We start from the raw sequence: 27,265 nt of genomic DNA on the forward strand, positions 1-27,265 counted from the left end.
GGGGTTCAGTGTCTTCCTCAAGGACACTTCAACAGTAACCCAAGGCACCTCCCTGCTCGTATGGAGCATGGGGTTCAGTGTCTTCCTCAAGGACACTTCAATAACCCAGAGGCAGCTGGGGATGGAACGAGGAACAGTCCAAAGTGGCTGCTCTACCTCGTGAGCCACTAGTATCTATTATATTATCTCGTTTCCTCCCTGCATGGAAACTACTGTGTCCTTACATTACATGAAGCTGATTCAGAGTCCGACTTTAGTTGACAACACTAGTTATTTAATTGGTAGTATCTTTTATCCAGGTTCACTTCATTTAGACAGAGAAGGGGACAGCCATGCACCAACACAGCTCCTCAGCTGTAATCGAACCGAAGACACCTCAACAATGTGGTCAGCACATCACCCACACAACCACCAGTTGTCAAGTTAACTTTTGAAACAGTGTCCATTTTTACACCATAATTAAATTATCTCTCTAGTTTTTGCTTTCCTCACTCGATTAACAACTTAAAGCCTTTATACTGTATTGACCGGGGTCCCCTTAGGGATCTGTATTTGGTCCCTTCCCTTTACCCCTCTAAAGTTCAAGAAGCTCAACATTTGCATAACCAACAAGTCCTTTTGTAAACCATTACTTTACAGGTATTTCTGCTTTACTGAGCAGTGCATTGGAGAGAGAATGGGAACTTTGGGAAGAGAAGAGAGGACAAAGAGCGAGAAACTGACATGCAATAGTACACTGCAAAAACAAGTATTAATTGAACCCAGATAGTCTAAAAATCTACCTGTATATTATTAAGTGTTCACTTTTACACCCTCAGAATTAAAATGAATAACTGCATAAGTGCACTCCTCAGAGTGCACGATAAACCAATACCGGTCCATTTACAGCCTGCAGTTTAAAATTAACATTAAAATGGAGGCACTGGTAAGCTATAAGGGTCTACGTTTACACTATGATTTACATCAACGCTCAGGACTCTGCTGTGTAGTTATGATGTCCGGACAGATTTGAACCCATGCCAAGCCTCCAGGACACCCACAGCACATTATTAACAGCTAATATATAAAAGTGTTGCTAATATCATCACAGTGTGGTTCTCTCCCACCTTCTTCTATTCCAAGGACAAGCTCCAGCATGTTATCTGCACTGCAGGTGATTGGCTGTCAGCTGGCCTTCATGAAATAGCTGCATGATGCCAGGGTGATGAACAGGGCGGGAAGGGTTGCCACCAACCCTACGTAGTACATACCCCTGTAACCATCTGCTCTAAACACTATGCCTGGTGGGTGGTGGCAGCTTGCTATCATGACCACTTCAAAATAGTCTCCCCAAGATGTCACCTTTCTTGGGTGTACCGACTTAAAGCTGCAATCCTTTTTGTGTGAATAAACATTAATTTAAGCAATCTGTATGTTGTAACTAAACTGCAGTGATTGGAGGTGTCCCTGCTCTTCTGGGGCCACCGTATAGGAGCACTAACTGGTTGACAAGAGGTATTACTTGAAGCTCAAAGCGCAATATCTACCCTAACCCTGCCCGAGTGTAAGCTCAGCGGTAAATGTTGGCACAGGAAGCCTGGGTTTGAATTCCAGGTATAGGACATACAGATTGCAGCTTTAACAAATCGTTGCATGGCCCTTTCACTCAACACAAATGTCATATTGTCAACTGAAATGTTGACATGTCGAACAGGAGGGTCATGTGACAAAAGTGTCAGACTTGAATAAATGTAAACCTCACTTGTACTATTGACTCGGTCTCACCTGTCAGTTATGGCATAAAGGGTCACGGACAGATGGGTGGACTCTGACACGGGTACAACGGGTATTGCATAGCAGGGGCCGTGGTAGGGCATGGAACTTCCATCGTTGCACCACTCAGTTCACACAGGTGTGATCTTTTTATTTACAATGTGTTGAGTAAAAAAGTGACTAAAATTTCGAAGCAACTTTGCCAAGTGCATCTTCATCAGAGCCATGACACTGATGAAGATGCACTTGGCATCAGAGTCACTTGTTCACTTTCCACCTTGTGAATAAAAAGATATATAGACAGAGAAGCTGATGTCTCTGTGATGGATCCAGCCCTAAGGCCGATTCTAAATCCTAGTTTCTATGTCAGGGGAGCTCAACCTTTTTCATGTCAAGGACCCCCAGAATTGTCTGTATTTGACTGCGGACCCCCATCTGAAAATATGTTGTTCCAGAAGCAAAGATTTGACTATATAAGACTATATTATATACTATATTTGTCGGCTCAATTCTTTGCGTCATCCATTCCAATTTCTCTCCTGATTGAATCAAATTGCAATTTCTGTTTACTAAAGAGACCCTTTTATTGAACAAACACTATAACACTCTATAGCTAAGATTACAGAATATAGAGCAATTTAACACTTATTTCAACCAAAAATATCACTTACTGCATCTTTAACACACTGCCGTACTACCCAGTGAGCTTCAGAGGACCACAATTATCCTACATTATACAGTACTGAATTCATATTATGTGTCTATGTAGCTGTGGTGAGACCTGCAGCGTTTCATTTATTCCATACTCAAAGAAGCCCTCTGTCTGTCTGCCGGTAATGGAAACAGGAAGCAAAGTGTTCAATTCCAGCCCAGATTTCCATTGTGGTGCCCCAACTCACTGGCCGCTAATAGGGATCTGAATAAACGTAAACATGGCTAGCCGTGACACATGTACATACATTAAATGCATACAGTATAGACAGACACACACAATACTGTTACTGTTGCACTCGCTAACTTGGAATTGTGCCTTCTTCTCTTTTTTTTGTTCAGTTAGCTTCAAGCCAAACGATCATTTGCAGTGTGGTGTGTTGTAACAAGAGCTGCTACTTGCTAAGGATTCTCTTCTGTGTGTGTGTGTGTGTGTGCGTGTGTGCGTGTGTGCGTGTCCGTGTGTGTGTGTGTGTGTGTGTGTGTGCGCGTGTCCGTTTGTGTGTGCGCGTGCGTGTGCATGTGTGCGCGTCACTCATGCATGCCCCGTCTTCTGGTTCTGGCATGGCAAAGCCCTGGGCAGTGGAAAGTACGGTTTGCAGAAATAGCAGCCATGATTGTACAGGGCAGGCATTGCGTGTTGTTGAATGTGTTTCAAGCTAGCTCGTAGACCTGATGCAATTTCATATGGCACAGGCATATAATCTTTCATCACAAAATGTGTGATATTCATTCAAATTCGAAAGAGGAACCTACATTTACTGAGTAATAAAAACAAGGCAGACACGTTTCTGTAATTAATTTCAAAAGCACTTGCTGTATGACTAAAACAATGGACTGTTGATAACAGCAGAGTTTTATCAACAGTAAGCACTATGCACAGCTGTTCAATTCAAGTGTTTCACATACTGTACACTTGAGTTATAAGAGGGCAGTTGGGATAAATTATACTCTCTCATACGCATGCATACACACACATATACTGTAGTATTCAATGCATAGAAACTGAGCATACAGTAATGCTAATGCAGTTCGATGCAAAACTTTCCTGAGAAATATTTAGATCAGTGGTTGTCAAATGATTGGGCCAACCTGCATTGGATCAAGAGCCACACAAGACAAAATGCAAAGAAAATGAATTATAAAAAATATCTCTGATATTGTCTTATTCTTTTATAATGTGACACACTTTCATGAAGCAATCATTCAACACCCAGTAAAATATATCCTGATGTTATAACCATTAGTAGGACACTCGTATGCATTCTAGGAATACCCTGTTAATAACAAAGGATTTGACTAAACAATGGGTTTAGTGCAGTTGCATTAAACCTCTACTGTACACACAGTAAAGTCCTCCGTATCGATGTATCCATTTGTTAAATTAACAGTCAGGATCTTCCAGTATATGAGATACATTGTAGTATTGCTACAGTAGTGTTTGTGTTTTAAGGTTAAGGCTGTGTTTGATATCCTAACTGTCCCTATCCTACCTCCTCCACATTCTCTCCCTCGCTATCCTGTCTTGTGGACACTTTCCTTCCTGACCTCCCACACAAGACCTGTTTGCTCCTTCCTGCCCCCCCCCCCCCCACATTCACAAACATATCTCCTCATCCTGACTCAGCTGAAAACACTGATCGGCTGACAAACCTTACGTTTCCTAGTGATGGGGCGGAGAGGGAATCTCCAGTGTTGCTTGTAATCTCATAATTTAAGTTCGGTCCTATTTTGTGGTTTGTGTGTGCGTGTTGGGGTGGGGGGTGGGGGGGTGCTGCTTCAGTGATTTCAGACTGTGGAAAGATTTTTCTGGCCACAAGCCAACTGTTGTTGTAAATATATTTTGGGTTAAATGTAATATTTGTGGTGCTGACACTGGACCTTGCAGTGGTGGCCTCTTCTGATGTCATGGTGGATTCAGTGGTGTGTCTGTGGGTGTACAAATGCGTCCGTTAAACTCCATTTGGTTCCATTTATACACTGTCTGAGTTACAATGACTAGAATGATTTTACTGTCACAATACCCAGGAAAATCCAATCTTAAAGACATAAACAGTGTAAGAGTTAAGTAGGATTTTACTGTGTAGGCTAGGCAGCATGTGTGAAATTATGGATTGTTGACAATTCAACATCGACTAAATTATGGGAAGTGTGCCATGCACACAAACTATGTGCAGACTTGAAATCTTTACCGCAACTGGTACTACCAAGTCCCATAGAAATCAACTGGTACTACCAATTCCCATAGAAATCAACTGGTACTACCAATTCCAAGTCCCATAGAAACCAACTGGTACTACCAAGTCCCATAGAAATCAACTGGTACTACCATTACCAAGTCCCATAGAAATCAACTGGTATACTACCAAGTCCCATAGAAATCAACTGGTACTACCGAAACCAACTGGTACTACCAAGTCCCATAGAAACCAACTGGTACTACCTACCAAGTCCCATAGAAATCCTAATAACCTTTGGGAATAGTGAAGGAGTGTTTGATGCCCATGAGCGAGTTCAGTTCTGATCCATCCATCCATCTGTTTGATTGGCCAAATCACAGAGAGAACAAAGAGGACAGAAGGACAGAGGTTTCCTTTTATAGTAGGATAGTAGGATGTCTTTGGTCAAACCAGGGTGTTTAGGCAACAGTTTCTGTTGTACAGTATATGATGTGATGTCAGACCATAGCTTGGTCAGCGAGAGGGGGAGAGGGGAAAGGTATGGGAGAGAGATGTACCCAAACAATAACTTGGCCAATGCTGCATACTGAAACCTGAAATGCTCACATATTTTATTTGTGCCGCATAGCCAGGCAAACTGACAAGTGATGTGCAATAACTCTCTGTACTCTGCACTTTCTTTGACTGTGGTTTTTGGACATTTTATTGTATTGGAGCTTCTGTACCTAAACAGAATCTGACAATGCAAAAGTGCTGCATTTTCTGTGTGTATTGTATATAATGTAAAAATGCTATACATCATCATTAATGCGTGTGTGTGTGTGTGTGTGTGTGTGTGTGTTGCCCCCAGCTCGCACCGGGGACGTGATGAGGGAGTTTGGTGTTCTGTACGAGCAGCAGTATCCAGTGGCTCTCTTCAACAGCGTCCGCTATGAGATTGAAGGAGGAGGAGGAACACAATCGCAGCTCCTTCACAGAAAGGCAAGTTCACACACTCCATTCCTACAGGGATGTACGTCCTGTACCACTCACTCTCTCTTACTATGCCGGGGTGTGGTCCTACTGTGTGACTATAGTAGAAGTTTACTTTAATTGTCAATATACACAAGGCAATTGAAATGTGTCTTTCCGCATATCACTCCTTAGTTTCACATGGTATGTATTTCATTGGAAAGGTCAGAGCGCCAGGTCCAGTCACCAGCCCACAAAATGGAATACAACCTCCTATCAGCTCCGGGGATCACAACACCAGCAACCTTTTGGTCACTGGGTGTCCTCTTTACTTCTAGGCCATCCTCACTGTGGGGGCCACATTGGTCAAAAGGCAATCTGGGTACCAATTGGAAAAACAAAGGAAAAACAGCGCCCTCTTTTCCTTTGTCACAGTCTGTCTCTCCAGATAGAGAGAGAGAGAGAGAGAGAGACTAGTCAAAAGGTGACTTGATGTGGGCCGCGACCAGTTGCGGTCTTGCGGACGCGTGCTCACGTGTTATACCGCATTGTTTTTTCAGTCTGTTGTCTGTCACATAGAACAATTCAATTTGAAGTGAAACACACATTACCATGGCAAAGCCAAGTAGCCAACATTTACATTTGCAGTTTCTGTTTGCTAATGTGTGGCTATTGTTCTCAGGTTTCAACTAGATCACCAGAGAGCCCAAATATTTTCAAATTGTAAATAGCTACACAACATTTTACCGTCCAGTCTTGTAACAGTTTTGCCCCCACTACAAACAAAAGAGTGTATGTGCATCGCACGTACAGTATCCCTGAATACAATAGTGTTTGCGATCATAATTTACTAGTCTTGTCAACAATCGGTCTACCCTGCAACGGACACAGTTCGGCCATTCAGCGGTCTGTGCCTTTGTAGCCGTTACCACTTCTGACGGAACCATGGAGCCATTAGAGGGAAAGTGGAGCACATTTCATGCATGGACAGACAGCCATGAATCACTCCTCGCATTCTCTGTTGTCAAACTTAATGTGATGGCGTTGCAGCGGGACCGAACACAGGTGCAATAATGAATACACAGCAGAGTGATACTAGGTCTGACTATTTGAATGCACTGTATATTCAGATGGATTCATGCTCAAGAAATGTGGAGAATTTAACATTTTCCAGGAAGCTTTTAAACATGGCGCTCTCTTTCGCCCCGCTCTCATTCTCCCCCTCATCCTCCCCCATCTCTTAACTATTTCCTTAACGTAAATTAACTCTGAATGGGTACAAATGGAACCAAATGGACCTGCATGGGCCCATTTGCTTCCATTTGTAGTTTTGTACCCCCTCAGAGTTCAATTAACACAATGGATTTTACTGTGTTCCTTCCTTGCCGAGACTGACTTGTTTGCATTATGGTATTATTTGTTCTAAGACAGGAAATCTAAAGAACAAAGTGGGTGTTGTTGTATACAGTATAGCTGTGTAAACACACATGTTGTTCTTGGTTCAGTCCTGCACCCACACAACATGGGAAGCACCAATTAAGCTTCAAGGTTATGACAATGGCAGCCATCAGCTCAACCTAGAGCCATGGAAAGAGAGTTACGACATGCAGTATTGTGAAACCACCACTGTAGTAATAGTAATAACTGTAATGATTTTTCATTTCCAGGACCCACTTGAGGACAGGTCCATCTTCTCAGGCTTTATGTTTCAATATCTGGAAGAGAACAAGAAATGGAGGAATCGTTTTGTGTTCATCTCTAATACCTATGACGTCAGCCTATATGACAGCAAAAAGGTGAGTAATCACTCCTACAAAACAGCCATGTTGAATTCATTACCGTTTCTCCATTTGCTGGAGTTGTGCAATTCTATTTTAATAAGTCATTAATTAGTATTAGTATAGTAACAATAATCTAGAAATGTCAGAAATCTCTGTGCAGTACGTGTCAGTCTGTCTGTATTGCTGAGGGAGGAAAGTGTGTTGAGTGCGAATACACCCGTTCTGAACGGCCACGGGTTCCAAAAGGCGCCAATGCCCCGAACGGCCGCCGCCACCAGTGATAATAATGAGGATAATTATTGTTGTTATTCCGATTTTGCACTTGTAAGTTGGTCTGGATAAGAGCGTCTCTGCTAAATGCCTAGTGTAAAGTGTTATTTCTTGTGAACTGACTCTATTAGAAAGCAGTTCTAATTGAGCAGTCCTTCTCGCTGTTTTGTCAGGCTCATGACAGAGGCCTGCACGCTAAATACACCATCAACTGTGCTGGATACAAGGTCTTGACTTCAGTGGACGAGTACATGGAGTTGATGAACACCAGCCTGCCAGGTACGAGAGACCCAAGAGAAACAAGTACAAGAGTATGGCTTATAAACAGTGATATTTGAATACTGACGAACACGTCGGTTAAGTTGTTGCTTTCATTATTAATTTATTACTACTGTATATGAATTTGGCTTGCAGGTATCAAGGCCAAAGTGAGCAGCAGTCCATTTTTCAAGTGTGCCACCCAGTTCCCGCTCATCCTGTGGCACCCCTACGCCCACCACCATTACTTCTGTGTAATGACGGAGAAGGAACATACGAAGTGGCATGCTGTGTTGCAGGACTGTGTCAGACATACCAACAATGGTAAGGAAACAGCACACATACACGTACACACACATGGGTGTAGCGTTAGTATTTACGTGCGTGTGTGTGTGTGTGTGTGTGTGTGTGTGTGTGTGTGTCATAGAGCCAGTGATGTACATTGTCTGTACACTTTGAACTTGACAACAGTCATCCAGTAGCCCACATTAGTACACACACACACACACACACACACACACACACACACACACACACACACACACACACACACTTGTAGGATCTTTTATCAGAGGATTTAGGATTCCCTGGGCCTGCTCCACCCTGAACAATTACTGCTAGTCTCTGACTATCAACCATTGTTCATGACACTGACGAGGGTGTGCGGCTGCGTGCGCATGTGTGTGTGTGTGTGTGTGTGTCACAGTGTGAGGCTTTTGCATGCCATCTGACACTGTCGGAAATTGTTTTTTTACTACTTATATTCTACAAGCTTTTGAATTTGATGTATCTTTGTAGACAATTAATAGGCAAGGCAGTGATAGGCAGAGATATACAATAGTCTGGCTATTTAATTAGTCTACTTTTGCTATTTGTCGTACAACAAGTAAATACAGTAGGCTTAGACTGCCCATCCAAGGCTGTAATGTAGAACCTCATGACACAAATCTAGCCATGGCAGACTAAATAAACTGATGCGCTGTGTAGTGTTGTTGTGACGTGTGCGCATTGTTGATAAGAGGGTGTGGCACTTCTCTCTTCAGCAACCTCAAATAAGCAATGAGTCATTTGAATCGGCGATGGCCTCCTTTCTTTAAATAGGAATGACAAATGTACTGTGTCATTGTCTTGAGTCACTAAAGGGTGAGACAATGCAGGCCACACAGGGCATAATTCAACACAGTTTTAAGCAATTACACAGCTAACTGCAGGTATGTTTGGGTTGGGTCCAGCAGTGGTGTATAGGATGCGCCTTCATACCTAGGCTTACTACACATCTGGAGAAGCAGAGTAATGACTGCAGAAAAAGAATCACCCTCGTGTGAAGCCTTTTGGGCACGCACAAAGTCCATAGACTTGGCATAGACTCCTGCAGGGCATGTGTCAATAAAGATGATTCTGATTTGTACACTCTGACAGTAAGATTTTACAGTGTAGACAGAGGGGTTCTATGTGCCCCTTACAGGCCATTTTACTAATTATATTCAGAGGAATTATGTACCTGTGTGTGGGTGGGTGTGTGTTAGATTTGAGACTGGGAGCAAAGCCTCAGAAAGTCAGAATGAGAGGGAACGTTTGGGGGATTTAAACAGCAATGAAAAAACAATAGCAGTGATTATCCATTATGTGATATATACAACAGGTGATTGAAGTGGACGTGATCAGGCTTGTTTGGAACCTCGTGCCAATGTGCCAGGGTAGCTAGTTTCAGGTTTCAAAATTACAGTACAAGGACAAGCTCAAGCCCTTCATTCATAAAAGGACCTGCATGAGGTTTGTTCATGTGCCTAAATCTGAGTTTGAGGAATTCATTATATTTATGAAATCCCCCCCAAAAGCCAGTTTATACATCAATGATTATGTCTCTGATTATCTCTGATGATAGTAGGCCTATGAATGTCATACTGTAGTTCAGACAGATAGTAATATTTAGCTTATAATATGATCTTTGTTCCAAGATGGGATTGAGGATGAAGTCAAAGAACATTTTTGTTAGCATTGTTTCAACAAATGGCTCTCTGTCCATAATGTCATCCTCTTCCTAAAAAGCCAGCCATCTTAGGCCCCAACCTTTTTTTTGCCCCAGAATAGGGACACTAGGGTTCATGTGGTTAAAACCATGCTTTTCATAACTGATGCTGACATGTGCTAAACCCATCGGCACGCGTTTAGAAGAATGGATTGATCTGCAATGAGGCTTGCTCCACTGAAGTGAGCCTGCTCAGACTAAGCAGTCAAATGTCAAATTATCTTTGACAGAAAATGCAACCAACATTTTCCACTGCATGAAAAAAGCCTTGGGAATGATCCACTTAACGGTTTAAAACTTGGTCATACGGTGGTTTCGCATGGCGAAGATAGTCGATCTACTGTACAAGAGCTTGCATGACTATAATTGCATGCCCAAAATAGGGATGCCATGTTGAAAGTGGACTGGGGATTATAAATTGAAATAAAACAGTAGACCAAAATGTCTTACCATGCTTTAACCCATTCTGACCTGAGATCAGATTCTCAAAATGTCAGTCGTTCTTCGATTTTTCAAAAATAGCAGACCTACAAGCTCGTAGCGCGCCACTCGGTGGCGCGCTATGAGCTTGTAGATCTGCTATTTTTAAATAGCTAAAGCATAACATGATGCTAACACCAAAATGGGTGCCCGGTCAGAATGGGTTAAAATATATATTGTATTACCATAGTCACCTAACTGGACTGGACGAGCTAGCTAGCAATTTAGTGCACTAGTTAAACAATCAGATATGCATAACCACTGTGCCCTGGTTAAGCAAATAAATAGCTGAGCTCACTGGACACATTTGGCTAAGAATATAAAATGCAAAAGTAGCATAATGGAGGTCACTTTTGTAATCTTCACCGGAGCTCTCTCTGTACTGAATCTGCCTCTCCCTTTACTCCCACCTGTTGAGACAAGCTTTGTTAGCTCAAGTCTCTGACAGACATTCCAGCCGAGATGGGGGGTTTCTTTGACTCCCCGAAACTGCCACAAGAGGCACTTCTCATCACTATTTCCCTGTTCCTATACTGTACAGTAGCTCTAAAAGATTGATTTATAGGACGGCGTCGCCGAAAATAGCTGGTTTTAAAGCTCACAGCATAGCGGAGCATAAACTAGGCATAAGAAAGGACAAAATGGGCATTATCTTTGTAGCTATTAGCAGCACCCTTTTAGCTGCTGTACTTGATACAGACCAGCCCCTGCCCCCTGGCTAATACTCCCTCTGCCATGTTAGGGTTTTAAGATAACCATGCCCACTGTAACATCCTCAGGAACCAAATGGACCATACAGGTCCATTTTGTACACTATATTGTCTTCTATTCTACTGTGGCGTAGCCTCTTTCCCTGGGGGTGACTAATGGTTGTACAGGCCGACACTACCGTTACTGACATAATAATAATAATAATAATACATTTTATTTATAAGGCGCCTTTCAGGGCACTCAAGGTCGCCGTACAGGTTAAAAACAGTACAAGAACACAGTTAAAAGCAGAACAAAACTAGGGCACAGTTAAGCACATTCAGTGTTTAACTGCTATTCCTGTTAAACACTGAGTGACCACACACACACACACACACACACACACACACGTATGTCCTAATGCTGAATGTGTTGAACTTGTACCACGTGTTTTTTTAATGCTTTTGAAACATCACACCTTTGTTGTTGTCAATTCCTCCGGCACAGGCATGTACGTGTATCAGAACCCTGGCTCAGGTGATGTGTTAGCGCTGTGTTCTACATTACTAAGTTGCAAGGCGCATGAAGCTTTTGAGATCTTGGTGATGAAACTGGAGGTGCTAACGCCTGAAAGGCAAAACCGAAGTGTTATGCAAAGCAAGTCTTCAAAGAATCTACACTGAGAGGAATGAGGATACTGATACAGTAGTTGATACCGACTCCCTAACAGAGAGACACTCATTCAGCCTGCTGAGATAAGTTCAAACGCAAAGTCAAATTGTAGAAATTGATACACCGTGGACCTGTTTGGATACACTGTGACAAGCTTTGCTATATGGGAGTGTCATAAAGTGCTCTCAAATAAAGTGATCAGCTGTCGTACAGTACCTTATTAGGATATGGGTGTTATAATGTCATACTATGCAAATTGAAAAAAGCAATTCATTCACTGCATTTGAATTTCTTCGATAGAGAAGTTAAAAAAAGTTACAATAGATAGTATACAATAGAAGACTGTCTGCACACCAATAGAAGATACAAGATTGCTGTATTTATGCTTCAGCCAGAAATGAGTCTGATCATCTCGGTTGGTTGCACTATAGTTTTACACAATATCAAAACAAAGTTAATACAGAAAAGGTAAAGTAATGTAAAACAAAAGACACTGAAAGGTAGTCATGATCGTGATGCTCTGTTGTGTTCATTCTAGTCTGTCAGTGAGAGTGTGCATGGATTTGCATAGAAAAGTCTAAAAAATTGTGACAATTAGATTACAGTATGTTCTGTCCTTTGTCAAACATTTAAGGTATTTGCATGTCCACAAGACTCCTGTGAATATATGGTTAGCATTTAGTTAAGGCTTTTACTACTCTTTTGACATGACCCGTCCCAGCCTTGTAGCGTAACTCTGCCAGGCCGTAACCACCACGTCAAAACAGCCAGTCAACAGAGTCCTGCAGGCAGAGACAGCCCTGGGTTGCCACAGGGCCACCACAGAGTCATCAATCACACCGCCCGACATCCATTCTGTTACCAAACCCTATACTCGGCTTTACAAGCCTCTGGCTGGGGTCCATACAACTAGTAGGGACCTGCAAGAATTAACATGTCACATTGCAGAGAAGATGAACAACACACACACACACACACACAACAAGCTATTTGTTTTAAGGTTCTTAGCAAAGAGATAACGTCTGTGGTAGTGGTACTGTGTCAGGTATGGTTCATTGTACTTTCTGATATAGGGCGGTGCCTGGGAACATACACGCCTTCCCCCTCCAGTTATGCAATACCCATTGTACCCGTTGTCTGAGCATGATGTCAGTACTATGACAGCATATCGATGACAGAATCTCCATACATACTAGGGGACACGCATAAAAGACAGACAGACAGACAGACAGACAGACAGACATCTTTTTGGGCATTAAATGGGACATGGAGAGACAGACACACAGACAGCCTTGGATATTCAGTTCTGGACAATAGCTGGTCCAACCGAATTCCCACTAGGTACAGCACTAGGTGCGGTTATGACATAACATGAAAACTTCTACATTATTGATCAGATTGAGATGGTTTACTACGCCTGCCCTACAGCAAGCCAGTTTTAGTCTTTTCAGAACCCTCTGATGGGCACTTTTGCAGACAAAGTGATACATAATATATCACTCACGCACGCGTGCACAAGCACCCATACGCACCCACACGCGCATAGACACAGTGAAGGCCTGGGAAGAAGTTGTCCTTGGCTTTACCTCAAATCCTGTCAACCACAGTGCAGTGAATTAGGCCGAGAGGGAAATGCCTCAAATGAAGAGACCACAGTAAATGCTACCACATGCTCTATTTGCGCACGCACGCATGCATGCACGCACGCACACGATGATGTGACTGACTGCTGCCATACATACTGTATCCTAGTCTAATGTCTGTCTCACTTGTGGTTGGTAATCTGTTCCACAATCTAGTTTTGTTCAGACACATGGTGAACTAGTACATGTATTAGTTTTGAGTCCTGGCAGTTTGATTAATCACTTTCCCTAAATTCTTGTTGCCTTCTTGTTGAGTGCGTCTCCAAGCGAGCACTGGGCTGTGATTGCAAAGCTGAGTAACCTGCATGCTATCTGGATGGTATTGTCTATACCAATTCAGAGTAGGGAATTCACCAGTCTTCTTTGGTACAATGGTCTGTATTTCTATAGCGCCTACAATGTGCATTACACGTATTTGCCCATTCACACACATATTGACACAAGCCCAAGCAAGGCAGAAACCTGCTCATCAGGAGCAGTTACGCCTGATTTAAAAAATACTGCATGCCGTGTCGCACACCTAAAGTAGCAGATATGCAAGCTCACAGCATGTCACAGTGTTGTGTTGTAAGCTTGTAGAGCGACTGTTTTTGGTGCACTGCTGCCTCTTTGGTCGACGATGACTGATGTTATTGTCACACTGGCCTCAGAAGACCTGCATGTCCATTATATTCCCATGAGAGAGAGAGTGCCACGGCAAGCTAACACATGGACCCTCGCTCATCGTTCCAGAGTGGACACACTTGGCACAGAGATAGACAATTCAGAAAGCTTTTCCTCTCTTATTATGCCCTCCCCCTTCACTCGTCGCTCACTTCCTGTCTTTGTCAGGCCTCCTCTGATTCACAACTCGCCAGCCTCAGACAAACAAAACATTTACTGTAGATAGTCAGGCTGTGCAGTATATATGAACTCACTCTCACGCACACACACACACGCAATACTTGTTGCCGACTTGCTACCAAAAGCTATTTCATAATAATTATTAGTCTATACCCGTGAACGCGTGTACCCAAACTATTTGCAGACTTGAGACTGCAGCTGGCATTACGACCATACGACCATAGCCCATGGTTGGCAATAAATGATAATAAACATTCCAAACCACGGAGGAGAAAAATGCATGATAACAGCCACATAAAAACATTTAGAAGTCCCTGGTCGTTCTTTTTCCGAATAAGCACACATTGACACTCAGTCAGCATCCATTACATGTGTACAAACATGCATGTGACAGCACACCTGCTTAACAGCCAGGGTCCCATCGTGTGCAGCGGCCTTGAGAGGTGCAGACAGCTTTCCTTAACACAGCTTTGGGCCTTGGTAACCGTTAACATGTTCATTGTACATGTACAACACAACCACATGATAAGGGCCAACTTCCTGAAAAGGCTCCCATTGTCCCTGCGGCAGGGGAGGGGCAGTAACCACTAACCATGGGGACCGCGCACGAGATTCTGTGCTGTGGCTAGGCCACATCTTCCTGTTTTGAGGGATGACACGCAGCAGCATGTGTGCGATGCCCTCTGTGTTGTGTGTGTGTGTGTGTGTGTGTGTGTTGTCCCTCACTCCAGGAACTGTTGCTGAATATACTATGCCAGCCAACCTTTCTATTTATAGGATCTGCACCTCAGAGGAGATTCTGACAAGTTCTGGAAAATGTCCCCAGTGTTGGATTTTTGCGGAAGTCAGTGAAAGGCCTTGAATGTCCAGTTGGCCAGCCTGCATCGTTCTAAATGACCTTCCACCACATCACTGTAGTGACAAACGTTATATAGCCTTATTTTACATCACATTTTAGGAGGTGTAGGGGTGTAACAGTTATTATATACAGAATATATATCCAGGCCAACAAAAAAATGCAAACCAGAAATAACGCTGGCTGGGCCAGGCTACAAGCCACACAATATTCCCAAGATTTTCATTTCCATCCCTCGCTTTTTTCAAAGACAAATCAGGAGAAAATCTACTTTATCATCCACCTCTCTCTGTCCCAGGCAGCATCACACTCGTGGGAGGCCCACTTAGGAGACCATTAAAGGATTTGTGTACCATGTCACCTTTAGTGGGTAGTGGCTACAATCGGGGTGGACTATCTTCCTAAATTAACAATCTTTGACCCAACTACCCTGCTAGGCTTCAACAGGCCGCTCCCCTAATCTTCCTGTGCAGATGAACAAAAATATATGAAAGAGAACATAATCTTATCTGCACCTTCTGTGTGACTGGGAATCTATAAGCATAACATATCAAATATGAATGTGTACTGCTGAACTTAAACATATGGGGAAAAGTAGGATACAAGGGGCTGTGCTGTGATTGGCTTGATTTATAAAACAAAGTATATATATATTTTTTAAATGTAAAAGAATGATCCAAAGAAACGTGCTTCTTGATTATTCAATTAATTGACAGAATAATAAGAAGATCATCGATAGTTGCACCCCAAGCTGGGCGATATTAACCCAATGGACGATTTCAGTCCTTCAAAACAGTGCAGCCTGGCCAGACTAATATCACTGAGAGCATATATATATATATATATATATATATATATATTTCTTTTTTTTTGCACTGGCAGATACATTTCCAGGCTATGTACAGTGTCCTACTCACCACTAAAGTGTTTGCTCCGCTCTCTCCTGCCCCCGACAGGTCTGTCAGAGGAGTGCAGGGTTCAGACTCCAGCCTTCACCGATGCAGTCCGATATCACCGGCAAGCCAAGGGAGACTATGGAACCTGGGACCTGATGTGCGGCTCACCCCCACAGGTGGGAATCACTTACTGCAGGGAAATACATAGCAAAATGCTCAGTGTTAATTCAACCGTTTGTTAAATTAACTGAGGGTTTACATTTTGACACTGTGCTATGTTCTGTACTGTGCTATGTTATTCAGACCCTAACCATATTGTAGCCGTCCATGTTCAATATATTTTTTGATTGATTGATTGAAATATTTATTAACAGTTTGTAGAATTACAGTACATTTCAAGCACAAACTCAATACAAAGACTGTTAACTGTGAGTGGACGACCCAATTAAGCGTTACACTTGTTTACAACAGGGTCCACATTGTTCAATTCATCAAAACATTTAGAGACATACAAATAGACACTTCTATGTAGTTAAAGAACAGAACAGGAATTCATCATATAGGAAGCAAAAGGGGAAAAGATACATATACAGTGAGGGGAAAGGGGGGGGGGATTCAGATTTTACAGAGGCCAGTTTCGAATTGCAGCCGTCCGTAGGTGCCCTTTGAGAGCGGTTTTGAAGGAGTCAAGGGATTCACATGTCTTAATGACTGTTGGTAGGGCGTTCCACATTTTGGTGGCATAGGAGCGAAAAGAATTTAGTCCCTCGTTTGTGCCGAATCTGGGTTGTACATGGTTTGTTGCACTCCCTCTGGTGTTGTGGGTGTGGACTTCGTTTACATTAAGGAAGTATTTAGACAGGTACATGGGTATCTTAGTGGTGTATCGAATCTTGTGGACCCTAGAGCTCCTTGTCCGGGAATTACAAAATAGGTGAAAACAGGCAAACATTTGGTCAAAACCTTTGGCAGGAATAAGCAAACATTGAGCAAATTGTGATTTTACAATATAAGTTGGGGTCCCAGACTCCCGGAGATAGAAATGCCATTAAATGGGGGTCCGTAGCATTATGCATGTCAAACTGCTGGTCCTTGAAATGAAAATGGCTTCTTTTATCAGGCGTATGTTTTCAAATGGGGGTCTGTGGACTAATAAATGTCGATTTGGGCGTCCTTGACATGAACAAGTTTGAGAACCACTGGATTATAGGCAGGCAGGGAGTGGTTCCTTGAGGCAGGGACCAGGGCCTCTTGAGAGGCCATTGTTCCTTGAGGCAGGGACCAGGGCCTCTTGAGAGGCCATTGCTTATACAGTATTGGTGCTGCTAGAACATTTAGAAAAAAACACAAAGCACCCAACTCCAAAACCTTGTAGTGTGGAATTTGACTTGATGGGTGTATCAGTGAAACTGTGAATGGACACAAAATGATAAATGGTGTATTTATGTAGCGCCTTCCAAAGCGCTTTACATAGATTGTGCATTACATTCTCCCATTCTCCCACACACCGATGGCGAAGGAAACCAAACCTGCACATCGGGAGCAATTAGGGGTCCAGTGTCTTACTCAAGGACACTTCGACACTAACTCAGTGTCGAGTTAGTAAGGGGCCGCTCTACCTCCTGACCCACTGCCGCCCTCACATGAATGCAAGAAAGTGATGAGAAAAATCTAATCTCTTAATATCTCAAGAGATCATAAATGGTAACATTGGGGTTTATATATTATGCTAAACTAGTCAATGTTGGCATCCCAATTCTTAATAAAATGAGTACTTCAGGAGAAGGCTACCTCAAGGTACAAAGACAATAACATTTTTCAACACCTTTGAAAATGCGTACACTGTAAGAATGGGCATAAGTGGTTAGATTTATTTCAAAAGCCACAGAGAGACGTAAAGTGTGACCAATAGCATTGATCTATTCTATAACAACAAAATATTGGTTTACAGCAGACAGTGGCGATATGCGTACTCTTCTCAAAGAGATATGTGGAAACAGATCATTATGAACATGCAGTCGCCCACCTGCACTACTGTCTTTGTTCTACCACGTGAGGATCATTTCAATTTTCATGAATGCAGTGTAGAAAGCTAGCAGTGCCCGCCTGTGTCAGAGGAGGTCCTAACCTCGGCTTGTGTCTACACAGAATACACACAGAGAGAAGAGTGTGACAGACTCAGCTGAGTTATGAGTTGAGGTTGGGATCATTTAGCATTTTGATTCAAATGTCAGAATGCACACACTTTGATGTGAGATTTTCGCCCGTACAAACAAGAGAATGGTATGCATTGGGACAAGGTGGGGCCCACACAGCATTGCTAAAGCCACTTCTATAGAAGTGCACTACACTTTCATAATAGTGTTATTTTTGTTTTGTTGTTAGTTCACTGGAATCTGGACTTGTATGTCCGGCTTTCCTGTGTGTGAATAAATAGACAGAGCATTTGTCACTGCGCGTGTGTGCATGCTTGTACTTGAGGGCAGTGGCATTAACCACTCTTCCTGCCTCCCTGCGTCCATCTGTATGTGGTCTCAATTGCCCCAGTGTGTGCACACATGCGTGCCACACAGGAAATGGAGGCTGTATGTACGCTCTGTGTTTTTGCTGGAACAGACACCATGTTGGCTTGTTTGTGTTTTCCTTCAGGGCAGGGATTGGGGTTATTTTTTGCCTACACCCTTACCAACCCCGACATAACATGTTGTCATAGAAACCATAATGTGTGTGTGTGTGTGTGTGTGTGTGTGTGTGTGTGTGTGTGTGTGTGTGTGTGTGTGTGTACGTGCATGTCGTTTGACATGTACCCATGGGGGTTAGAATAATGGGGGCATGTTAGCGGTCATTTGGGCCTGAATAATAGGTCATGTGTTGCAGTAGTTTATGGAACTGGAAGTCCAGTGCACGCCAGGAACATAAATAGCATATTGTTAACCTTCCCAACAATTGATAGCATATTGTCAGTTTCAGGCAAAAAACCTTGCATCCCTGTAATTCATGTTTTTCATACGGACAACATTCGGACACATTTTCGCCTATAATGATAATATGCCCAAAAATAGAAAGAGGAAAAAAGGAGGGGGCCTAGTATAGACCCCTGGGGGACTCCAGTCAACAAAGTGTATAAGTTACTCTTATCTCAGCATCCAGACAGGAATTGAAATCCGTCTGATAATGTTCCCAATATCATCTGGCCGCTACAGCATAACATTGTTTTTGTTTCCATTTCAAATATGCAGTAATATAGCCTACCTTTACAACTTGTTAAATACTTAGTAAGTGTTTTGGGTGCCATAGATACATTTTGGTTATTAAACTTTTAGTAGGCCTAATAATGGTATGGCAGAACTGCCCTGGTCGTATAAAAATGTAGTGAATTCTTTAAGATGCTGCTAGCCAATAGATTTTCTTTTAGATTAACATTAATTAAACATTGATGGTCACAGAGACGAACCATTGCATCATGCTGAAGTTCAACAGGAAGGCTGCAGTCTGAGTCTGCACACAAAATCACCAAAACACCAAGGCCAACAGGTCATTCTTTACTGCATGAGGCCTGACATTGAATGGCAGCCTTGCACAAATAGGCCTTTTGTGTCTTGACTACAAGAAAAAAAAAAGCACCAAGCAGAAAATAAGAGGCATGTTTTAACATCTACGAAGGGTCAAAAAACATGTTAGTTTTGTAATTGACCTCTGAACGTCACTGCACGCCGAGCTGTCAGCAGTGAATAATAAACATACGTACGTATCCTATAGGCCAGGGGTTCTCAACCTAGGGTCGCCAAATTATTGCTGGGAAATTGAAATTAAGAGTTACAATACTACACATAGTACCTGCCGCGTAAACTTTCCTTAATGATTATATCTGGTTTCAGTATTTATTTATGATCTATTATTAAGGTTACTGTAGCAGTCAATTTGTATTGGATAATATATGAATAATATCATGCTAAGCCAGAGCCAGAGCACTTATTCCATTTGTGCCAGGGTGTCACTTTCCAAAACAAATTATAGATCATTATAGATCAAGTATAAATTAGGCTGGTGGAGAGAGGACTTTGAGTTGAAATAAGTGGGTGTTTGTCCTTCAGAACTTCATAAATAAATACCGTTAGCGATGTGATGTACACAGAGCTGACCTGAGAAACTCGCTTTTTGATTCATGTGTGTGTTTTTGGTTTCGCCCAAGCATGTGTAATCCAGGCAGTGATCAGGCTTAGGCTATTTATCTGGAGATATTTGCTTTGTAAGCACCTGGCTTTCCTGCTTGGAAAGCCAAACATCTAGCGCTCAGGTAAAGGCGAATCCCACCTTTAGTCTTCTGGGCTAAGTGGGCTTAGAGGCAGCACTGCTCTAGCTACACGAGGATATTATTTTTAATTTGTCGCCCATGTTTGTCATTCTTCACACAATTATTGATGGCTGTCACTAAAGGGATGCATCCATTATTTGATGCGTCAATATTGTTTGCCTTCAGCACAAAAACCTACTAAAACGCCATGGCGTGTTTCATGTTCCTCTCAAGCACACACACGTACACACACATTCAAAGACAAGTCATGTCTGAAGTCATATGTACTGTAGGTTCACTGCTCTGTTTGAACTTCAACTGTTATGTCAACACACATGAAAGGTTACCTCATTGCCTTATGTTATCTCCGGCTCTCCACCAGCCTGTATCCTCATCATGCCATCCTGTCAGGTGTGTGTGTGTTAATATGTATCTACTGTATATGTATATTATGTGACTCTGTGTTTGTCATTTTCATGCGAGTATAGATTCTGGCTAACCTGGTAATGGAGACCCTCCACCCAGAGCTGAGAAGCCTGATTGGTCCTCGTCTGAAGGGAAAGATGCAACAAAGACAGAGGAAGTGGATGCTGGTGAGTTCCTGACAGTACACTTTCAAGATTTTTCAAAAATGTTCAAAGATATTAATCTCAATGGGCTAAGTAAGGGTGGTGAGACGCTACAGTATAACATGACAACGACAGGCGGTATCACACAACAGGTTCTGAAGTTGATTAAACACAAAATATAATGTATTATGTAAAGAGATATGGGATAAGAGATTATAGAAAGATCAAGATGTAAGTACACAATAAAACACAATGTCCTACGAGGTAGATTAGTTTTGTCCTTCAGCAGCATCTCGTATCATATAGGCCAGGGCATACCACACTATTTAATAAAGCAGTGTCCACCATGGCATCGCAAGCATATCTATATGCTTTCGCAGATGACAGTGGATCGCTACCAACAAATTTAGTCTCACGTAGCCAGACAATTATTCCACAATCGCCGAAATAGTCTGGAACTACACCTCCCGAAATCCGAGTAAGGAAGCTGCCATTTCCGTTCACGAAAATATATTTTAAAACATATTTACATAAAATGTTGTATTTCCTTTTCTGCTAAGCAACAAGCTATATATTCTTAGATGTTTTCTATTTACATTAGGATACATTTGTTTGACTGTAAAGATGAAACAGAACTGTATGACGGAAGCATTTGGAAATTGCAAGAGGCAACAATCTGGCAAAGCGAGACTAAAGACAATTCAACAGGACGCATGGTTCCTGGGACCTCACGATTATGAGACTACCATTCTAACAACTAGACCTGTGGTTCTCAACCCAGTTAATTAATAAGTTAATTATATTTACAGTATGTGTGTTGCCTGCACAACCAGTCCCTCAGTCATTAGACGGGACAGAGGACACAGGTGAATGCAATTAATTTCCTGCTAGAATAGAATGTCATTAATAACTATGGTCCCAAGAGGCCAGCTTTGACAGCCAGCCAATATTATCAGTGGTTGTTGACCCGTAAAGGGTCCATTTGGTCACTGTGCTGTGCCCTAGACACGTGTGCATGTGCTTTGGAAAAAGGCACTACCATATAACTTAAGAGCATTTTATCTGTCTAACATGATGGGTTTCTCCCCTCCAGATCTCTAACGCGGTGTACAAGCAAGTTCTGTCCCAGACTACTGGCCACTACGACGCCTTGGTTCAGGCTTGTGAAGCCCAGCGACCTCCTCTGGATGCAGCTCTCCGCACAGATATGGACCAAATCATTACCTCCAAGGAGCATGTGAGCAGCAAGATACGAGGTAGGAACAACGTAGAAAGGCAAACATGAAAGCAGGCAGGCAGAGGAGTGACACAGGGATTATGCATGCATGCCACGCATTCATGTATACAAACATATACTACATAGCTACATAGACACACTGTAGCTACAGTGATACTTGCATACAAATATGCATAACTATACATATAGTATACAATACAGATTAGTGGCGGCCGTAGCTTAGTAGGTATGTAGGCCAACTGGTAAACAGAAGGTCACCGGTTCACCTCACGGCCCGCCCCAGTAAATTGTGTCGACGTGTCCCTGAGCAAGACACTTCTCCTCATGACCATCTGGGCAGCCATCAGTCGGGTGGAGCTGCGACTGAGCACATGCTTTGCACACACAAGTCATTGATCCCCTGGGGGAATCAATAATACGTTACCTTTTTTCACTCAATAGCATGTCAGTTTACTTACAGCTGTCCAAATATTATGCTATGGAAAACCTTTTGCGTCATTTGATGCTTTACTGTCCTGTGTAATATGAGCTTCCCTGGTCCTGTGGGGAACCGTCATTGTTTGGACTAGCACTTGCCTCAGCGAGACGTAGCTGTGGTTTCTCTGCTACAAGACTTTCTGGCACATGGAAGTGATCAGACTGGTCATTGAATGGCACTACAGTACTCTGTGGGGTCGCATTTCAGCTCATTTTGTTTGGACACTTGGCACTACAGGGCCTCTGCATTGTAACTGAACCTCCCTCCACCTTCTCACATTTCTAACATCCCTGACACTCTGCCTTTCACTCTCGTCTCAGCCTTACCTGCACTCTCTCTTTTCTAGTCATCCTGTCCTTGCCGTCCAACTTCTCTATCTGTCTTACTCAAAATAATCGATCTCAAGGTGACATGCTTCCTCCCAGTAGCTCCGGAGCGGAAAACATGAGGCGGTGAGACAGTCACCTTTCACCGTTTAAGTGACTTGGCACAGTCATTATTTTTCTTTTCTTCCGTTTTGTTTCCCAGGGAGCCAAAGTGGACAAGCCACATTCCATCTCTGTACGCCCAGTCTATAGCTTTTATCCCACACATGCATCTCAATGCCAGGCCATTCATGTCCAGTTTGAAACGCGGGGACCTGAATTTTGCACTGGCCGTGACTTCAGGACCCAAGTGTGTTTAACCACTAATTTATGTAGTTTGTTGTCTGCGGGCGGCACTGTCAGAGCACGTCACGGCTCAATACCCGATCCTGAGCCTGGCCCACGTGTTGGACAACAAAGCACCAGGGAGTGTAATCGGTTTTATATTACCACTGTGGTGTACACGTCAACAGCTTTCACAGTTGTTTGTACACCCAGTCGTTATAAATTGGGTTATTGTGTTAACCGTTTCACATTAACCAGTTATGGCATCATAGAGCAACAGTCAGATTTACAGTATTTGTTTATGGTTGGTGCGTATTTGAGGCCTATGTTTTATGGGCCGTACTGGTTGCATTTAATCTGTCATCACCACACACACACACACACACACACACACATCACAAACCCACGTCTGAGGGCGTAAGTGGACACAAACCCACGTCTGAGGGCGTAAACACCATAATGACATTGAAATTAGCTTCTTTGGCCTTGACCCACCAGGTCCGTGCCCTTTGGTCAGTGGTCATTCTGTGGTTGGGTTTCGGCAAGGCTGTGGCCCTGCAGAGGATTGTGGCGTGTGGGTGTTTATAGATGATGGCGTGAGTCACCAGCAGTGGTGGAGGAAAGGAAGTACTCCAAAAACGTACTAAAGGGTATTGGCGTTGAGATATAAAAGTATCGCAACGCGTTGTGAGCTTGTAGATCGGCTTTTTTTTAATAGACAAAAGTCTAAAATTCGTAATAATAATCTAACGTTTTCAAATAATTGTTCTGGAGCAAAACGTACAATATTTGAAAATGTTGCCACTGAGATATAGTGTAGTTGAAGCATAAAGTACTGAAAAATTGACATAATCAAGTAAAGTATAAAAGAACTTTCCACCACTGGTCGCCACTCACCAGCATGCATTCCTCCATCCATCCATCCACCCACCATCGCTCTGTCTCTCCCCACATCTGTGTGCAGCTCTGGTGTTGCCCAAGGCCGAGCAGATCCTGAGGAATAACATCCAGCCGTATGTCAGCTCCATCCTGGAGGCTCTGATGGAGCCTACCAGTCGCGGCTTCTCTGAGGTCAGGGACATCTTCTTCAGGGAACTGGTGGAGATCAGCAAGAACTCTGTGAATGGAGCAGGCAAGGACAAATTGGGAGAGGTGAGTGAGAGCAGTTTGGCTGACTATTAAACTTTGTTACTAATATACTTCTTTGACAGCAGTCCCCCGGGGGTCTGCACTTGGTCCCCTCCGCGTAAAATAAGCTCATAACATTTTGTAATTATTTTATTGTCACCGAATGTTTGCTTATTTCCAACAAAGTTTTACCTATTACGATATGCCCAGAATAGGAATGTGTTTAAAGCACAATGTTGGACCCTCTCTGCGTCAGCTATCCCCATCAAACCTGTGTATTTAGCTGTCTATCTGACCTATGATTAGTGCTGGTCAGCACCTTGGATGTTTTGCAAGGGCTGTCAACATTGCAGCACTAGACTTTTAATTAAGTGCCAGGGAGTGTCCTCAAGTGGCCTGTTCAGTATCGACTGCTCTCTTACGCAGACCACCTCTTAAGCAAAATGTATACTTTGCCGTACAACGGTAACGTCTGCCGGAAATAGACGATCTAGATGTGCTATTTTCGGCCCATCACAGCTTCGTATCAAGCAATCAAATGCCATCTCTTGCGTCCTGCCAAGTGTTTTCATTCTACTGGTTCTTCTCTCCCTCTTTTTCCATTTTCCCTACCCCTTTGTACCCCCCTCCTCTCTCTTCCTCCACAGCACATGGACAGGATGTCCATGCTGGCGTTCCACCCGGTGAAGATGCAGAGCTCCTATGAGAAGGTGGAGCAGCTGAATCTAGAGGGTCTGCAGCAGAGGTTCGACATCTCCAAACCCTGTGTGTTTGTCCACAGGGCTCAGATCCTAATGAGAGAGGTGAGCTGGCTTCTCTATGCAATTTTTATGACAATAAAGCATATTGAATTTAAAGTATGTGACAAGAATTGGTATGCACTAAAACATTCCATGTAAGGAATCTTGGAGAGAGAAAACCATCTGACAGCACACCCCACTGTTTCTAGTGAACTCTAGTTCCACCTAATGGACAAAGGAGGTACTGCAACCAAAGTTGCAAACCAAGGCTTACAGCAACACTCTGTGACAGTTTAACTTTGAAGGTGTAAAAATGAACCTACAAGGACCCATTTATACACTCCCAGAGTGAAAGGATGTAGCTCCGTATGGCCAATAGAAAAAACATCGACTTTAATTGTTTTTTTTGTCACTTGTGACAGCAAATGGACAATGCCGTGTACACATTCGAACAGCTGCTCCACCAGTCCTTGGAAACGCATGGCGAGGACAACCTGTGTAAGACCATTCAACACTGCCAGGATAGAGTTCTCAAGGTATGTTAAATGGTAACATTTTAAATGTTAAATTGTAAATGCTTTACAATGTGCACACATTCACCTCTCTCTTCCCCCGTTTACTGTCTGTCTGCACTGTACTTCCAGATAAAGCCTTTAAGCTAATCTCAATAAACAGATAACAAAGGAGAATGAAGCATAACAGATAACGGAGTAGAATAACACAACATTAAGATTATGGGTGCAGAATGCAGATACAAAGAAAGAATGTGATGTGAAACTTGAATGAGCGCAGACATCAGGGTGGTAAAGTCAGAGTTCTTTAAGGTCAAGTCGTGACAATGCAATGTATTTTAACTAGCTTTTATGTTAGTTTGGCCTTTTGGCTCCCATTAGTTTCTATTTTGTCCATTTAATACTTTATTTACCTATACCAATCTTGAAAACCGGTGTTATATTAATAAAGTGTATTTTTATTATCGCTATTAAATACGCGTTAACAATGATGAGAATGTAAAACAATACATTCACAATAGAGAACCATGATGAATCACTTCTTTCCCCCGTCTGTCTAGAAATATGATTACGACAGTAGCACGGTGCGCAAGAAGTTCTTCAGAGAGGCTCTGCTCCAGATCATCATTCCTTACATGCTAAAGCAGCTGTCTCCGTCATGCATGCCCGTGAGTAGTGCATACAGTCTTATGTCCATTTGTCTTACAACCAAAGGACAACCAAACCCACTGACATTTACCTATTTAGCTAGAAGTTCATTTCCATCCGTAGTCCCCACATGTATACAAACATAACAGAATATAGAAGAAAACAAATAACTATCTAAAGAGTTCATTTAAGAATATCATACCTAGTTAAAAAACCTAACTACTCGTTTTAAAAAGTCAAATACCTAAAACATCAAAATATTGAATTATGTAATTACCGATGTTCACATATTTTAACCAATTGTCATTATATACAGTACTCTGGTATTAACCTGCATACCTCTGACGTGTACCTTTTGGTACTGTAATAATGATTGTATCGTTCTAATTTAGATCTGCCTGTTGTCCCTACTAATTAACATGTAATCATTCAAATGGATAACTGCACTCTGCAAATGTGCGTGTGTTTTGGGTGCAGTGTAATGAACACACACACACACACACACACACACACACACACACACACACACACACACACACACACACACACACACACACACACACACACACACACACACACACACACACACACACACACACACACACACACACACACACACACACACACACACACACACACACACACACACACACACACACACACACACACACACACACACACACACACACACACACACACACACACACACACACACACACACACACACACACACACACACCCTCTTAACCCCCGCTGGATGCGTACAATCTTTTAAGATGGACCGTATCTCCTTCTTCCCCACTCCAGGAGCTTCCTCGGTTCCAGGAGCTCATCTTCGAGGACTTCTCCCGCTTTCTGCTGGTGGAGAACATCTTTGAGGAGGTGGTGCTGCAGTCCGTCACCAAGGACATCATGATGGGTATGAATGAGGCATTTATTTATAGTGAGATGGTGGTAGAACTACTGTCTGCAGTGGCAGAGCTGCTGGCGTCTGATC

General features: G+C 42.8%; 1 protein-coding gene across 1 annotated transcript in view; it reads left to right on the forward strand.

Moving 5' to 3' along the window:
• Nucleotides 1-27,265, forward strand: part of niban2a (niban apoptosis regulator 2a) — a 32,276-nt gene that overhangs the window by 2,575 nt on the left and 2,436 nt on the right. Inside the window, exons 2-13 of the mRNA XM_080756433.1 lie at nt 5,494-5,624; nt 7,262-7,390; nt 7,819-7,924; nt 8,060-8,227; nt 16,073-16,188; nt 20,795-20,899; nt 21,969-22,131; nt 24,205-24,392; nt 25,016-25,171; nt 25,531-25,644; nt 26,181-26,288; nt 27,076-27,187. Of these exons, the coding sequence (XP_080612559.1) occupies nt 5,494-5,624; nt 7,262-7,390; nt 7,819-7,924; nt 8,060-8,227; nt 16,073-16,188; nt 20,795-20,899; nt 21,969-22,131; nt 24,205-24,392; nt 25,016-25,171; nt 25,531-25,644; nt 26,181-26,288; nt 27,076-27,187 (1,596 nt within the window). The remainder of the gene's footprint in view (nt 1-5,493; nt 5,625-7,261; nt 7,391-7,818; nt 7,925-8,059; nt 8,228-16,072; nt 16,189-20,794; nt 20,900-21,968; nt 22,132-24,204; nt 24,393-25,015; nt 25,172-25,530; nt 25,645-26,180; nt 26,289-27,075; nt 27,188-27,265) is intronic.

This window comes from Protomyctophum bolini, assembly GCF_963924005.1.
Source record: "Protomyctophum bolini genome assembly, chromosome: 22".
Taxonomy (NCBI): domain Eukaryota; kingdom Metazoa; phylum Chordata; class Actinopteri; order Myctophiformes; family Myctophidae; genus Protomyctophum; species Protomyctophum bolini.